This window comes from Punica granatum, chromosome 1, assembly GCF_007655135.1.
Source record: "Punica granatum isolate Tunisia-2019 chromosome 1, ASM765513v2, whole genome shotgun sequence".
NCBI lineage: Eukaryota > Viridiplantae > Streptophyta > Magnoliopsida > Myrtales > Lythraceae > Punica > Punica granatum.
In genome coordinates, this window is record NC_045127.1 from 4643788 (window position 1) to 4659741 (window position 15954).

The 15954-nt window shown below is 40.1% G+C and overlaps 2 protein-coding genes across 2 annotated transcripts; one reads left to right on the forward strand and one right to left on the reverse strand.

The window, feature by feature from the left end:
* Positions 1 to 5673: 5673 nt before the first annotated feature.
* LOC116199574 (autophagy-related protein 18f) lies at positions 5674 to 11705 on the forward strand. The gene is made up of 8 exons (XM_031529977.1): positions 5674 to 6537; positions 7606 to 8070; positions 8401 to 8823; positions 9299 to 9517; positions 9709 to 10533; positions 10816 to 10979; positions 11068 to 11349; positions 11474 to 11705. Exons 1-7 carry the CDS (start codon positions 6268 to 6270, stop codon positions 11345 to 11347), a joined length of 2646 nt encoding a protein of 881 aa, XP_031385837.1. The 5' UTR covers positions 5674 to 6267; the 3' UTR covers positions 11348 to 11349; positions 11474 to 11705.
* On the reverse strand, positions 11620 to 15023 carry LOC116192085 (disease resistance protein At4g27190-like). Its single transcript, XM_031520515.1, has 2 exons — positions 12066 to 15023; positions 11620 to 11885 (listed from the first exon to the last, which is right to left on the reverse strand). Exons 1-2 carry the CDS (start codon positions 15021 to 15023, stop codon positions 11880 to 11882), a joined length of 2964 nt encoding a protein of 987 aa, XP_031376375.1. The 3' UTR covers positions 11620 to 11879.
* Positions 15024 to 15954: the final 931 nt, after the last annotated feature.

Genomic DNA, 15954 nt, shown 5'->3' on the forward strand with positions numbered 1-15954 from the left:
TATTTTGACATTAAATCCTAAAAGTTTCACTTTAATAAATCAAATTTTAAAATGTTTGGAAAAGTGTCAACGATAGTCCTTTCCGTTACATCTCTTCACGGAGCTGCCAACACGGAGTTAACGGCATTGAGTGTGTACAAGTGGCCATTAAATTGCTGACGTGGCACGTCGGAAGTGAACCCAAGTGGAAGACCTGATCTTTCAACCCGGCTCGTGAAACCCGAAAGCTCACTCACAGAATCGGATCGATTCGGGTCCGAATGTCCCTTTTTCACCCAACTCCCTCCCCACGCCCAAAACCCTAGTGTTGCTCTTCTCCTCCACTCAACCCAGTGTTGCTCTTGCAAATTGCCGATCACGGGCTTTGCGATAATATCTCTTATTGATAATATCTCGGTTGCCTCTGCTAGGGGTCGGGCTTCAGAGCAGTAGCAAACAACGAAGCACCAGTTGTGGGAAAGGAAAAAAAGAAAATCTCCCCGATTAGACTAAGCAGCTCCTCCAATGGCAATGGCTGTGGCGGGCCGCTGAGAGTATGTGAACGCAGCTTCAAAGCTTTCTATGTTCTTCACTTCCTCTTCTTGTTCTATGTTTTATTTTTTGTTTTTTTTTTGGGTGGGGGAATTAAATTGTGTCGTGGGGTATTTGAGACGAAGAAGAAGAACAAAGAAGAAGGGTACGAGTGTGTGAACGCAGGGATTGACAAATTGAGGGAAATGGGGAGGATGTTGTTCGATTTCGGAGAATCTGGGAATTTAGGGTTTCAATTGCTTTGTTCAATTTTAGGGAGTTTGGGAATTTACGGTCTAGTCTAAATTGGGGAAAGAGCGGGAATCCGATTTTGTTGTTGGTAAAGTCTCCAGTTCGAATTCGAGGAAACGATGATCTCATCTGTCTGCTCTGTAAATAGATCCCTTTGTTTTTTCTTTTATTTTTTCGGGTGAACTTTTGATTTTATTACGGTGAACTAAAGTTCATCTTCAGTTTTTGCAAAATTGATTCTGTGAATGCTCTGCAACAAAATCTATGACAAGGAAAGAACTTCCTAGAATCAGAATCGTGTATCCCCTTCTGAATCGTAGAATCGTACGATTCCACGATTCTAATCACGATTCCGACAACCATGGTTGCTAGGGATAAAGAAAAAAAAGTTTGGATGCAGAAGTGTGCTTGCATGTCTTGAAAATCCGATTGAAATTTCAAGCCAAGTCTTGAAAATCGGATCTTCTACTCGGGTCTACTCCTGACGTGCCACGTTAACAATTTAATGGCCACCTGTACGCACTTCACGCCGTTAACTCCATGCTAGCAACTCGGTGAAGAGGTGTGACGGAAATGACCACCGTTGACATTTTTCCAAACATTTTAGGACTTGATTTCCCAAAGTGAAACTTTTAGAATTCAATATAAAAAAATGACGAACTTTTAGGACTACTGGTATCATTTTCCAAAAAAAATAATAATAGGGCAAAATGGAAATTGCACTATACCACCCCCAAACTATGGGAAGATTACGTTGAGAACCCATATTCTTTTTCTTTTGACCAGAAAAAAGGCTTAATCAATGATTTTTTTCTTTTTGGTTTTCAATCAATAATAGAAACTTACCCATATATAGCACAGCTTAACCCGTGCATACCATGTTTCGAAGTAGTATAATTTTTTTTTCCAATATAGTCATGGATAGATTCATTTGGAAAAAAATTAAGGGTAAAAAAAAAAAGAAAAAGAAATGGTGAAAATTTTGAAAAATAAATAAAAATAATGTGATAGCATGTAGGATTAGGAGATTGAGAGGAGAGAGGAGAGCAAGATAAGAAGAGGTTGACACGTGAGAGGAAAGATAGAAAAGAGAATAATATTAAATAAACGATATAGTCCTTCAACTCATCTATTTTAATTTAAATTGATTTTTGAACATAAAATAAGGAGTATTTTCGATTTTTCAGCATGTTCCTACAAATAATATGATAGTAACAAATTGATTTTAGTATAAAATGTACAATTGGATAATATGCAGTATGTTTCATGTGGACAATAGTTCATGATCCTTCCTACCAAAGAGTACAATAAAATTTACTTGATCGTAGTCCCTCTGCTTGAGATGGCATGGAATGCATTGAATTCGTCCCAGGATTTCACTTTGTCGATGTACGTGGTACGTTTCATGTGCCTTGAGCATTGAGGAGAACATATCAACCGCCAATGTTATAGCACGCGGAGTATCAAGTAGGAAAAGATATTGTTCAAACGAGTATAAGCTTGAATTTAATATGTCATAAGTCTGCGGTGCGAATGTACAAATTTAGGGCAACTAAATGTGGCATCAAACGAACACGAGGATGAAAATTATCTGAGAAAAATAACCGTAGTTTTTTTTAAGGAGTTTCACATAGAAGTAAAATGATTTTTAAAAAAAAAATTATGTCTGTGCATGTATATATATAAATTCACCGATTATAAATTTCAAATAAGAAAAAAAAGGGAAAAAAGAGAAAATGCTAGGCTGCCATCTTCTATTTCACCGTCAAAAATATTATTTCATGGCAAAAACCCTCTATGGCATGGTTTGTTTACCCATGCGCTGTTGATTTCGTTGGACTCCCCACAGACAGACATATCAACAGAAGGACAGATCAATCTGTAATAATTTTTTTTCAAAAAAAAAGAGAGAGAGAGAGAAGTTTTTTTTTTTGGTTTATCGTGCCGTGTTTGACATGGTAATTATTAAATTTAAAAAGTAATTTCTACAATGAGAATTTCGATTTGTTTTCTTGGGTGGACAGAATTTCGATCTTTTTTTGGGTGAATATAATTTCGGTCTTTTAATTGCTTTACATCTCCCAAGTCAAATCAATCTTATTCTTTTAATTTGGGGATTTTTTGTTGGTCAAATATAATATCTATCCTCCAATTGGGAAAAAGAGTTGCTAATTCTATTGGAAAACAACTTGCAGGAGATTGTTTTTGATGTTTGCGATTTCTGTCGCACAAAAAATTAAAGTACTTTGTTCTTTTCTCGTCATTATCAAAGCCTCTTTTCTTTCTCTAAATGTATCGATCTTGTCATTGTCAAATTTTACAAGAACCATTACCTGATATATCAATAGTTGTGGGTTTTTGTATATACTTACATATTTATACTAATTTATAACTTTGCCTTTGGCCGAAAGCATGCCTTTTTTTCTTTTTTTAACTGAAGTAAAACTACAGTAAAATAATTTTAATTTCTCTTCATTGATTTATTATATGTTATCTATTATATTAAAGTGCTTCGCGCAAAAGCAAACTATCTTTTTTGAATGGATAAAATCTGTTTCGTTAAAATTTTGATTTGTGCTCACAAAAGTTATATAATTAGGAAAATCTTATAGATTTACACAATTTTCTTCACTTTATCAATTGCGATTTCTTCACTTACTTGAAGTTTATGCAAATATCAATCGCCTTTGCAAAGTACTAGATTTCTTTGGAAGAAAAAAAAAATATATATATATATATATAAATTTGGATCATTTCTCGATTTGTGCGTGTCATCCTTGCGCAGGGGCTCGATGGGCGGTTTCCTTCTCATTGGGTTCACATTTCTTAGTTGCTCCCCCAATTGGTATTCGCGCTCTCCTTGAGGGCGATCTTGCAAGAGCTTCATTATCCCGTTTTCGTGTATAGTAGTTTCTTTCTTTGGGCCTTCGCCCTCCACTATTACCGAATGTGTATATATATATATACACACTTAACTTATATTGCCACGATTGCTTAAAATCACAAGACGAGTAAAAGCACCACTCGCCATCATGTCAACATTGTGTGTGTGCAAATTGCAATGGAAAGGAATTTGCATATAATGATTTTCTTCCCCTCCCCCTCCGCAACCAATATATACTGTTGATAAATAAAGGACCATAATTTTGCGATATCATATTTAACCATTGTAATATTACCCAAGTGTGGTTTTATCATCATAATAAAATTGATGAGCTTCTGATTTTTAATTTCTTTTATTTTAGTACGCAAATACAAAATTCGATACCATCGTTTTGGAAAAGAAGAAGAAGAAGAAGAAGAATAAAGAAGCTAGCTGTCAGGAGTGGGTGAAAACAGTTTGACGCCACATCCAAGGGCACGGACCAGACGTGGGGAAGTTCTCTTTTTGGTTCAACGACGACAGGTCGATATATATATATATAGTGCAGAAAATTACATTTATTTTTCTGTTTATATTAATTTAGCAATAAAAAAGTAGAAGAAATATATTTTAAAAGGAAAATCACATCATTGCATTTAAATTGTAATTATTAGATATACGATACAATGTTTGAAGTTTGGATCGAAAGAAATGGCCTGTTTGATTTCACAATATAATTTTAAAATTTTAACTCTAATTTTAACTCTACTCACTATATAACAAAAGTCAACAACATAATTATTATATTTTTATTTTTCTTTAATTTTTTAACTATTCAATTTAATTTTTAATAATAAATTCTCTCAACTATTCATTATTTTTTCCACAATTCAACAATACAATAATTTTTTTTTTACTTTTTCACACTTTTTCTAATAATTTAACATAACAATCATTACAAACCAATTAAAATCAAAACTCAACTCAACTCAACTCAAAAACCAAACACACTAAAGCACAATAATAGTAGTTTGACTCTTAAACACTAATATCATGTCATCTTTTTTTTGGCCATCTATATCACATCATGTTATCAAAATTCAAAAGAAGAATATGATAATGCAATATTGTGATCAATACACGAAATAAAATAGCTTTTTTTTCCTCATTAAAAGAAAAATAATTTCTTTTTTCAGGAAAAAAAAGCTTTCAAGATTACCTTCTCTTCACAAACACCAAAATGGCTCCCCTCTAACCTCAAGGGGTTTGGCCTAGTGGTTAAAGTGCGTATAAGTTTGCATTCGATCCCGGGTTCGAATCCCCTTGGGCCACCGGAGCGTCTTTGGCGTAATTACCCGCTTTGTGAGCCGCCGAGGGTTCACAGAACTCCGGTATTAGTCGGAGGAACCTTGGACACGCCGGGTTAGCAAAAAAAAAAAGAAGCTCCCCTCTTTGCTTACCAATTTCGAGATTATTGATTATGATTGCTTCCGAATAGAATATGTTCATTTTTGTGTAGATGAATATATTTCAGAATCTCGCAATACATCCCAATTTATCAAAGAGAAATTAATGACTTACTTCTTTTAAAAGAATTACACAGTGTCACTGATAATTTCTATCAATTTCCTTAAAAAATGATGTTTATCGATTTCTCTTAAGCAAATATAAGATAATAGTAATGCATATATTCACAAAACAATATATATTTTTTTAGCCAATATAGATTGGTATAAGCGATTCGACACTTGTTTCTCTTAAATAAAATTTCAGATTCGAGTCTTTCGAATAAGAAAAATTTATATTCGGGATAGTTTTATTTTACACGTTTAGAGGGTCCACCAGCTCGAACTGAATTATACCAGGTCGTTAGGCTTTCAGATATAAAAAGCACACAAAAATATAATATTGTAAAAATATATATTTTTGTTAAAAGGAAATATCATGAATCTTGTAAAATAATTTGGTTTGGAAGTGAAGAAGAAAAGTAAGAAAAGAGGAAAGGGATAGAAGAGAGGAGACGCAAACCAAAGAGCCTGTTTCTTGTATGACATCATCACTTCTTCATTCATTATCCTCTCTCTCTCTCTCTAAAATCTCCTCTTGTTTCTCTCTCCTCTCCCTGGGATCTCTCCCTCCCTCCCTCCGCTTCCTTGTTTTCTGTTGAATTGCAACCCCTATATTCTCTCCTTCTGATTCTGTGCCATACTTGGATTCCGAAAAACTAATTCGTTCTACAAATTTTTTTGATTTTTTTGATTAGATTGTACCATAGGAGCCTTAGCTGCGCTACCCATTTATTGGCAGAAGGGTCAAAATTAGATTTTGTAAAAAAAAAAGGGGGGGGTTGTCAGCTCGTGTGTTTTTAGTATTTCTCGAAAAACCCACAAATTAGTTAGCTTTGATTGATTTTGCCTTCTACAGAGGACTGGTGATTGTTAATTTAAGGAGACCCACAACGAGACGACACAAATTAGGAGCAGTTTTTATCATTTCCTTTTGGTCTGATTCAAGTGGAGTTTTATTGTATTTGTTTGCTTCTTGGCGGTAATTTGGTTATGGAGACAATTGGGACCAGAAATTCAGGCGTTTGGGGCTCTTTCTGAATATTGGGTTGGATAATATCAGAGCTTGAGGGGCTTATGATCATAGCTGAATTTAGGGAACCAATCTATTTGGGGTTCTGGGTGCTCAGGGTGTTGGTCTCTTGGGCTTTGGTGGGGATTATGAGGAATAATGATGGGTCGAAGTCGCCTCGATCGGGTCGTGTTAATGGGTTCATACCGAGCTCGTTCCGTGCGATTTCGAGCTATCTGAGGATAGTTTCTTCAGGTGCTTCAACTGTTGCCCGGTCTGCAGCTTCTGTGGCGTCATCTATTGTGGATAAGGATGATGATGGTGCCCATGATCAGGTACGGGGTGTGCTAAGCTTTTCTCTTGCAAGCCTAATTTATTGCATTGCTGATATTGATTTTAGAAGTCTTGTTTTCTAATGTTATTCTGAAGTTCCTTTCCTTGGAGTTGATGTCGAGTCTGGAATTTGTTTGGGGCAAGGCCAAAGTTAGATACTTTTAGCAATATTTGAGCTTCTTACAGTGTGAACTGAAGTAGTTCTAAAAGCTCCTAATAGGTCTACCTGATGAAAGTTCTGTGAGTGATACATATTACTATGTATCACATACATGATTAGAAGAATTTAAGCTGTGTTCATAATTTAATCTGGTTGTCGGGAATCAGCTCTGGAAGGTTGGGAAGATCATGGAATAGTCTGTGCTATTTGGCAAGTGACTTACTAACCGTCTCTGTGTTCCACTAAGGCAGATCCCATAATTTCTTTTTTATATGAACAAGTTTTGAGTATTCTTGAGTTCAAGGAACTGCTTAGATTTGCTTGTAATTGCAGGGATGCAGCTACCATTTTGCTATGCAGTTATAGGTCTTGTTCCATATATGGTTTACAGTCTTTACAGTTAATTTTCTTGTTGGGGCAAACATAAAACTTGTTCTTGTAATGGTCTTCTCCATTATACTGTTGGAATTTGCCTTTTGTGTTGGAAAATTACTTTGGCAATTATTGGAAGAATGAAGACAAAGATCATTCTTATAGGCGTGCTTTGGTTTTTGTTATAAATAAATTGCTTGCTTGACGTAATAATAGTAACAAAATAAAATATTTTTCATCCCAATAGACATGGATACCTTTTTAGTGAGCTGGAGAGGATACACCACAGTCGGGCTTGTATCTGGATTTTCATGAAACATAGCATATTTGAACATTTTGGATCTGATAAATTTAATGACGGTTGGTGCTTCTCTTATTTGTATACATACATGTAAACCTTGACAAGCTATGAGGGGTGTGAACAATGTTTGATAGTTATTAACATTTTGGACTTATTGTGTTGACAAGGTATTCATGTCTTGCTTATTTAATGCATGCTGTTCGACTAATTCAATGTTCTTTCTTCTGACACATGAAGGTACTCTGGGCTGGGTTTGACAAGCTAAAGATCGAGGGAGGCATCAGTAGGAGAGTTCTCCTTCTTGGGTATCGATCAGGGTTCCAAGTTTGGGATGTGGAAGAAGTGGACAATGTCCGAGACCTAGTCTCGAGACACGATGGGCCAGTTTCATTCATGCAAATGGTACCCAATCCCAGCTCTCTGAAGAATGGAGAAGACAAGTATGTAGATAGTCGACCCCTACTTGTGGTTTGTGCTGACAGCTCTGGGGGCACTAATAACTTCCAGGATGGGTTCACGACTCAAACAAATGGGAGCATTCCTGGCGTCCACAATGACCAAGGGAATATCACGTTTTTGCCAACCATTATTCGGTTCTATTCCCTAAGGTCTCAGACCTATGTACATGTGCTGAAGTTCAGATCAGTTATTTACTCAGTGAGATGCAGCGGTCGGGTTGTCGCAATATCTCAAGCAGTTCAGGTACATGTCTACGAGTTAAAGTCACAAGCATTGTTAAGCCTGTTTCATGGGACATTCTTGCCTGGATTAGATAGACGATATCTAGTAAATTGTCACTGGTCAACATTGAATCTCCCGCAATTAGCTGTTGCAAGTGATTTGATATAGGCATGATCATCTTCTTTTGATTGCTAAGAATCATTATTATCTTGTTCACAGAAAAGGGGATTTCCTCGCATTTCTTCTCACATGAAATTTATTTAGAATTTTAAAAAGTGGAAGAGCTTTTCATTATCAAGGTAGGCTGATCAGCCTCACCAGATATGACATAAGAAGGTTCATTTATTGCAGATTCACTGTCTTGATGCTGCGACATTAGAAAGAACATATACTATCATTACGAACCCCATAGTTCCGGGTTATTTGAGCGCTGGTGGCAGCGTGGGCTACGGGCCTCTTGCAGTGGGCCCACGGTGGATGGCTTATAGTGGGATTGCAATATCAGATTCCCACAGTGGACGCGTCATTCCAAAGCATTTTACTTCCTCGGCAAGTTTCTCTGGGTTCCCTTCGCATGGAAGCTTAGTTGCACACTATGCAAAAGAATCAAGCAAGCAACTTGCTGCTGGGATTGTGACCCTTGGAGACATGGGCTATAAACAGTTGTCTCGGTATTGCTCCGAGCTTCTACCTGACAACAGTACTCTTCATTCAGGGGATTCTGGGTGGAAGGTGGTCAATTGTCACGTGCAAGATGGAGATAATGTCGGAATGGTACATTTAATTGGCTTAAATTTACTCTGAATTATGGTACTTACATTCGTTTTTTCTTGCAAAATTTTGCTTGGTTCCTCTGTATTTTCATAGGGAAGATCAACCTTTTGGTTTCTCTTTGTGAAAGGGGATTTGGTAAACATTGTTTATACTGGATGATGCTCCATTAAATCAGCAGACATTTCAAGAGATGTCGTATCAAAGTGCAGGTCTTGATTTTGAGTCTCGTCAACCTCTAAATTCTCATTTTGCCTTTTCTTTTCTGCTTCATTCAGAACAGTACTACTCTGGTTTGTGTTCTGATCTGCATCTTTAAATGAAGTGTTGAAAATGGTAGATTTGGTTTGTTGATCCATTTAACATCTGTGTGAAGTTGTGGAAATAATTTTCCTGTTTGCGCTTGCCCAAATTGTCTCTTCTTTTTACTTTTTTTTTTCTCAATTTTCTATTTAACTAATTGTTTTGTTTTTTTCAGGTGGTTGTCAGAGATATTGTCAGTAGATCCGTGGTTGCCCAGTTTAGGGCACACAAGAGTCCTATCTCTGCATTATGCTTTGATCCTAGCGGGACCCTCCTAGTGACTGCATCCATTCAGGGTCACAATATAAATGTTTTCAAGATAATGCCTGGCTGCTTCGAGGCAGGCAAATCCTATATGCACCTTTACCAGCTCCAACGTGGCTTAACCAATGCTGTAAGAGCAACAAATCTTTCTATCGATTTATGTTTTCTTGCATTAAAATGCATTTTTTTCCCCAAAGTGCATTACTGTTATGTGTAGCATTTTCTTTTCAGAAACCGGAAATTGGAAAACTAGGACGATTCTCCACCGACAGATTGCAATTTAACTTTTTATTGGTTCTGTTTGCCCTATGCCTTTCTCAGGTTATCCGAGATATTAGTTTTAGCAATGATAGCAGATGGATCATGATCAGCTCCTCAAGGGGGACAAGCCATCTCTTCTATATAAACCCACAGGGTGGGCCTGTCAATTTTCATTTGCCCTCTTCTGGAGTTTCAGCCCAAAATAATGGGTTTAGTTATTCTTGGACAACTGCTAACTGGGCTGCTAATCCTGAAACTCAGATCTTGAGCCAAAATTTCCTCTGTGCAGCAGGACCCCCAATCACTCTCTCTGCTGTTAGCCGAATCAGAAATGGGAGTAGCGGGTGGAGGGGTACGGTAAGTGGGGCAGCAGCTGCTGCAACAGGCAGAATGAATTCTTTCTCAGGTGCTATAGCTTCTGTTTTTCATGACTGCAAAGGGACCGAAAACTTTGGAGATCGGAACTCTGAAAGGGCAAAGTTCCAGCTCTTGGTATTCTCTCCTTCAGGTTCTATGATACAGTATGCATTGAGAATCCCCAGTGGTGGTCTAGACCTGATGATGGGATTAGATAATAGTCCATATGAGTCTGCATCAGATTCTGATGGGAAGATGTTGGTAGAGGCAATCCAGAAATGGAATGTCTGTCAGAAGCAGAATCGAAGGGAGCGGGAGGAATCTCTTGATGTTTATGGCGAGAACAATGGAAACATGGACAGCAAGAAAATATATCCTGAAGGTTTAATTAAAGGGAATTCTTTGTTCAATGGAGTAGGAGAACATGCGTCAAAATTTAGGAGTACTGGTGATGAGCACCATCTGTATATTTCTGAGGCTGAATTACTGATGCATCCTGCTCAGATTCCATTGTGGGCAAAGCCCGGGGTGAGTCATTATTATTTATTTATTTTTAACATTGCAGGGATGTACTTCCCTGCAATCATAACTTCTTTGGAGAATTAGTCACTTAACATGGTGACATAAGGGCAAATATGGAAAATACTCTTTCATAAATCTTGATAACCCCTGGCCCAGTTATTTGTGTTATGTGTCAAGCTCGGCGTGCATGTGGAGGAGTGCCAAACAATTTTTAACATGCATGTAATATTGTTGGCATACAAGTTTAAGCTGTTGTAGCAGTTGTTCATGGTTGTCTGTTGTCGACAGATCTACTTTCAGTCAATGACCGTGGAAGGGATTGAATCGGATGATCAAAACACTTTGGGAGGTGAAATTCAGATCGAGAGGATCCCAACACGCACTATAGAAGCCAGGTCGAAGGACCTGGTCCCAGTTTTCGATTATCTTAGAGCGTCCAAGGATCACGCTGGGTAAATCTCTCTCCCTAGAGTTGGTTTGGCCTTTGAAATTGATCAGTTTGGCACCTTTTGGAGTATGATTTTTCTGTTACTTTTCTAGAGTTCCAAAATTGGAAAAAGCAAGGCTCTCATTGGAGATGAGCCCTCGCAATGGCATCGAAGAGGCTACTTTTGATGGTCATCTGATGCCCCCGCCAGAAGAAATCAAGCATGGCGGACTTGTAAATAACAGTGCCACAATGAACTTAGAGGCTCGACTTAATACTGCTGTAAATAATAGAGAAAAGTCGAAGCCAGAGGTTCCACTTAAGACTGTAAATAGCGATGAAGAAAGCTTGGGAATGGAGAATCATTTTGAGGAGAAAGACGAATTCGATTAGAGGTAAAGATCACATTCAAGATTTATTGGACCCTCGCTAAACTACTCCTGATAGTATATCTCCTACCGTTCGAGTGTACTTATGATCTGAGTCTAATGTGTTTTCTCTGGTTTGTGTCTATCACAGGTGTGCAGTATATTCTTTTATTCTCCACGGAGGCTCATTCGATGCGCAAATCTGTTATGGGTCACGAAGATGTAAAGAAGATAGGGAGTAATATAATGAATGTGTTTGGCTTTTTAAGTCTGTAAACATTTGAAAAACTCTGTAAATAACTGATGAATATTCTTCCAGTATAATTGATATGGTAATATGTAAATATTATGATGTCTTTGTATGTATCACAAACGTTACATGATGTCCCCTTTATTGCCCTGTTCTTGCATTCCTATTTGCCTGTTGAAATGTTTCTGACGTGACAATGCTGCTTCCGAGACTGCAGGCACACACTTTTCTAGTTTTGGACAAAAATTTTCAAGACAGCAACATCGTAGCTTCTTGTTCCTGACTTCCAGCAATCGCATCAAACTCTTCAGCCCTTCAATATTAAAAAATATGGACTCTTTTAGAAACAGTTAGAAGCGTTAACTGCATCATGGCACCAGGGCGGCAGGGCCAGTCCACTGATTCCTGGATCCAGGTTTCCACCCGGTGTGCCCGGCGAACAATGATTAGATAAGCGATAGAATTGAAGTTATGGAATTGGAATGTTCTTTACCTGTGTATCTTCTCTTCTGCGAGGAGTGGTTATGAACACTTGGAATCTTTCCTGAAGGCTGGCTTTGGTATCCTCATCTGGCCAAACGAGGTTGTTCCACCACTCCAAGTCTCCTCTGATCTCTCTAATGGCACATCCCCTGCAGAAGGAGAAAGGAAGCTTCTGCAGCTTTGGGCAGTTGCTCACCTCGATCCTACCCAGGCTCGGGAAAGTCGAATTCCCGTGACAAATGGTCCTTAAGCTTTTCAGGTCCCTTATCTCTATGGCCCTCAGCTTGGGCAGGAACCTCCGAGACACTTTCGCGGAGAATATAAACTTCATCTCCTCACACTCGCTGATCTTGACTTCCTGGAGGTTCCTGATCTGCCTCAGAAGAGCATACGAAGAGAGCTTCTTCAGCTTCTGGCAGTTTGAGATTTCGATGGTTTTTAACTTCCCGAAGCAGCCTTTTGGCACCATTCCGTCTAGGATCTTCTCCAGATTCCCCAAGTGGTATAGGCCGAGGTGCTCCAAGTTCGTTAGGACAGGCCTGAGGATCTTCTCCCCGCTCAAGATGTTTCTGATCCAGGGACAGCCCGTTATGGTGATCGACTTCAGGTTCTGCTGCCCATTCAAGCTTGTCCTAGTAACGATCTCTGATAGTTCGCTGATGCCTCCACAGCTTACAAGGTCCAAAGCGGTGCAATGCTGTAGCAGGACCTCCAGGCCTCTATTTTGAACCATAAGATCCACTCCTCGAAGAATGGCACGCTTCTCGTCCTGCTGAATCGGTAAATATCCCGATTCGCAGCTTCTCATACTAACCCATATCCTGAATTTTCGCAGCCGTTCCATCAAACTATTGGCTCTCTCGGGGAGGCAGTCAAAGGTATCTAGTCTCAAGTGAAGGGTGGAGAGCTTCTCTAGGGGCAGCAACTCGTCGAAGGCTGCCCTCTGCTCTCCGAGATTCGACTTCTTATCCCATTTATAGGCACTAAAGGACATGTCTAGGGCCTCGAGACTTGACAAGCATGACAGAGTCCCAAACTCAATGTGCTCTAAATGGTATGTCCGGGACAAGTTTAAGGTTCTCAACCGGGTTAGTTTACCCATTTCCTTTGGGAGCTCTCTCAAGCGAGTCCCCGATAGATCGAGGAATTCAAGACTGTGGAGAGCCCCAAGGGGAGGTAACCTTTCGATGAGCCAACAGTCCCTCAGGAGGAGTGAATGGAGCTTCTTCAATAAGAGGAGAGAGAGAGGCAAGGAAGTTATGTGCGTGCTGCTTAAGTTCACGTACCTCAGCTGCCTCAGTTCCCGGAAGGATGATTCGGGTATTCTCTTGATAGGGTTGCCCTGCAGGAGCAGGACAGTGAGCTCTTGGGACGTCCACCGGGTTGGCAAGTCAGTCGTGTTTGTGCTCACAAGTGAAACTCTTCTCAAGGAAGGCTTCGACACCTTGTGAGGAGTTTCAGGCGTGTCTTCATACAACGAAACAACGCTCGAATGACAATAAAACCCTCGTTCTTGTTCTGTACAGCAAATATAAAGGGCCAAGTCTCTCCACACGTCATGCATCTTCACAGTCCCAGGCCGATCTCCCTGCTCCAGCATGCACGAGTCCTTCAAACTCTCAATCAGGGCAATCCCGTTATTGAAGGACTCGTCCAAATTCTGATGCCTATCTATAAGCCCATCGGCCACCCAGCACTGTACCAGTTCGTCCACGTTGATCGAAGAGTTGGCTAGGTACAGGGAACAGTACAAAAAGCAGTCCTGGTGAATCTTGCTTGGCAAGGAATTGTAACTTACCTTCAGCGGCAAGAAAACCTCCTTCTCGAGCATCCATGAGCGAGGTGATGGGCACTTCAGCTGGTGGAGAGTGTCTCTCCACAGCTCGATCATCTTCTTAGTTCTCATCGACATGGCAACGGTTCTGATAGCTAGTGGCAACCCACAGCACTTCCGACAGATAGCACGCGCCAAGCAATTGATGTCTTCTCTCTCGACCTCCTGCCCTGCCATCTGTGCGAACAGGTTCCAGGATGCGTCATCATTCAGGACATCGACCTTGATGTCTTCATCGGTCATCATGTCCCGACAGACATCGAAAACTCGTGTAGTCATAATGATCTTGCACTTGCCTTGATTATCCCCCTGCGGGACACCCACATCCTCCAAGTCGATCTTCTGCCACACATCGTCAAAGATGAGGAGGGATTTCCTCCTCAACATCAATCTGCGGTGCAGTCTATTAGCCCTTCTATGCATGCTCTCCCCTGCGTAAAACTCGAGGTTGAGCCGCTCGGCGATCTGTGCCTGGACTTGAGCCAGGTCCATGTCCCTCGAGACTGTGACCCAGATGACTATGTCGAACAACTCTGTCAAAAGGAACTCAAACTTGTTGTTGAAGTTCTTCACCAGTGTCGTTTTCCCGACCCCACCCGTTCCCCAGACTGCCACCCTGTTAACTGAGTTGTCCTTCACGAACTCTGCGAGCCGCCTTAGCATCTCTGTAGCCGCTTCCTGGCCATCAAGGGAAGCTGCCTCTCGTGTCTCGACGGCTCTGATTGGGGACCTCTTGTTTTCCAGCATGACCTGGAAGTTGCATGAGTCCACAAGCCTCTTGACCTTCCCAAGTGCCTCTGCCGATGCTTTACTGCTCCGGTATCGGGCGCTGACACTAGAAAGGCCCAAGATCCTCCTCTCAGGGATCTCCTCGAGGATCTGCTGCGCATCATGCTCAGTTTCCGCCACATCCTCGAGCCACTTGTTGGTCTGTGAGCTTATTGACTTGCCTTCCCTGACACCACAATCGATGCTCTCTAATATGCTGCACTTCCGTGCAGCGAGCTTCAGGAGTTCGTCTTCTAGTGAATTTAAGTTGGCATTCGAGTTCAGGAAAGTCCTGGCCTTCGAAACCATGAGGCCGATCAACTGCTTACTGGCCTCAGTGGTGATGGCACCTATGATCCCTTCCATTAGCCAAAAGGTTGGACGAGGAGAGGAGACATTGAAGCCAGAATTGCTTCTTATGGACTTCTGGGCAGAATGTGGCCAAAAGAACAAAGCGGATCGTTAGAGGTAAGGATAGAGAGATCAAAAAACAAGAACAAGGAGGTGTCAGTTCTTTTCTCTTTGTCCCAATTCTAAGGACAAAAGGATGGAAGTTGCCATAGATTTTCAATTTCTTGGCTCATCCTGTTCTGAGTCTGCCTGTTTGTTTTCAAGGTTAAAATTAACTTTAACTCAACACACTATACAACAAAAATACATATTTCCCAAGTTAAAAATTTTAACTTTAACTATAACTCAACACACTACACAATATTTGTCCTTTTCCATAATCAAAATCAAAGTTACTTTTAACTATGAAACCAAACGCATCGTAACCTGCAGTTTGATTTTCAATTGATGAGTGTGATTTCTATCAGCATGACATGGATTAGACCAGTGAACGAGAGACCAAGAGGGCCGTCTAAACTTGACAAAATTTTCAGTTGAACGTTGTCAAGAAATCGTGACTGAAAAACTTGCAAGAGAAGATATCTTTTGGAATATGCCCATAACAAAGAATTTAGACCAATCTCTGGCACAGGACAGTCCTTCCTTTTCTGAGCATAGATTGGAGGAGAATATATAATCAGACCACATGCTCCCATTCGTCAATGTTCACTTGCTGTCTCATGCGTAGTATTTATTTATTTATTTTTCCTTTTGTGTCAGGGCTTGCCCTCGCCCGACTAAACCCACGGACCTGGATAAATGGCAGAAGCCATGCCGGATTGGTCCTTGAACTCGGGACATGATGGATAATTAAGCTCCCTCCTACCACAAATGGATTGTCTCATGCATAGAAGGTTACAAGAAATATGGCCCAGCGGCAATAGCGTGCTTTTCTTCGGAATAGGAA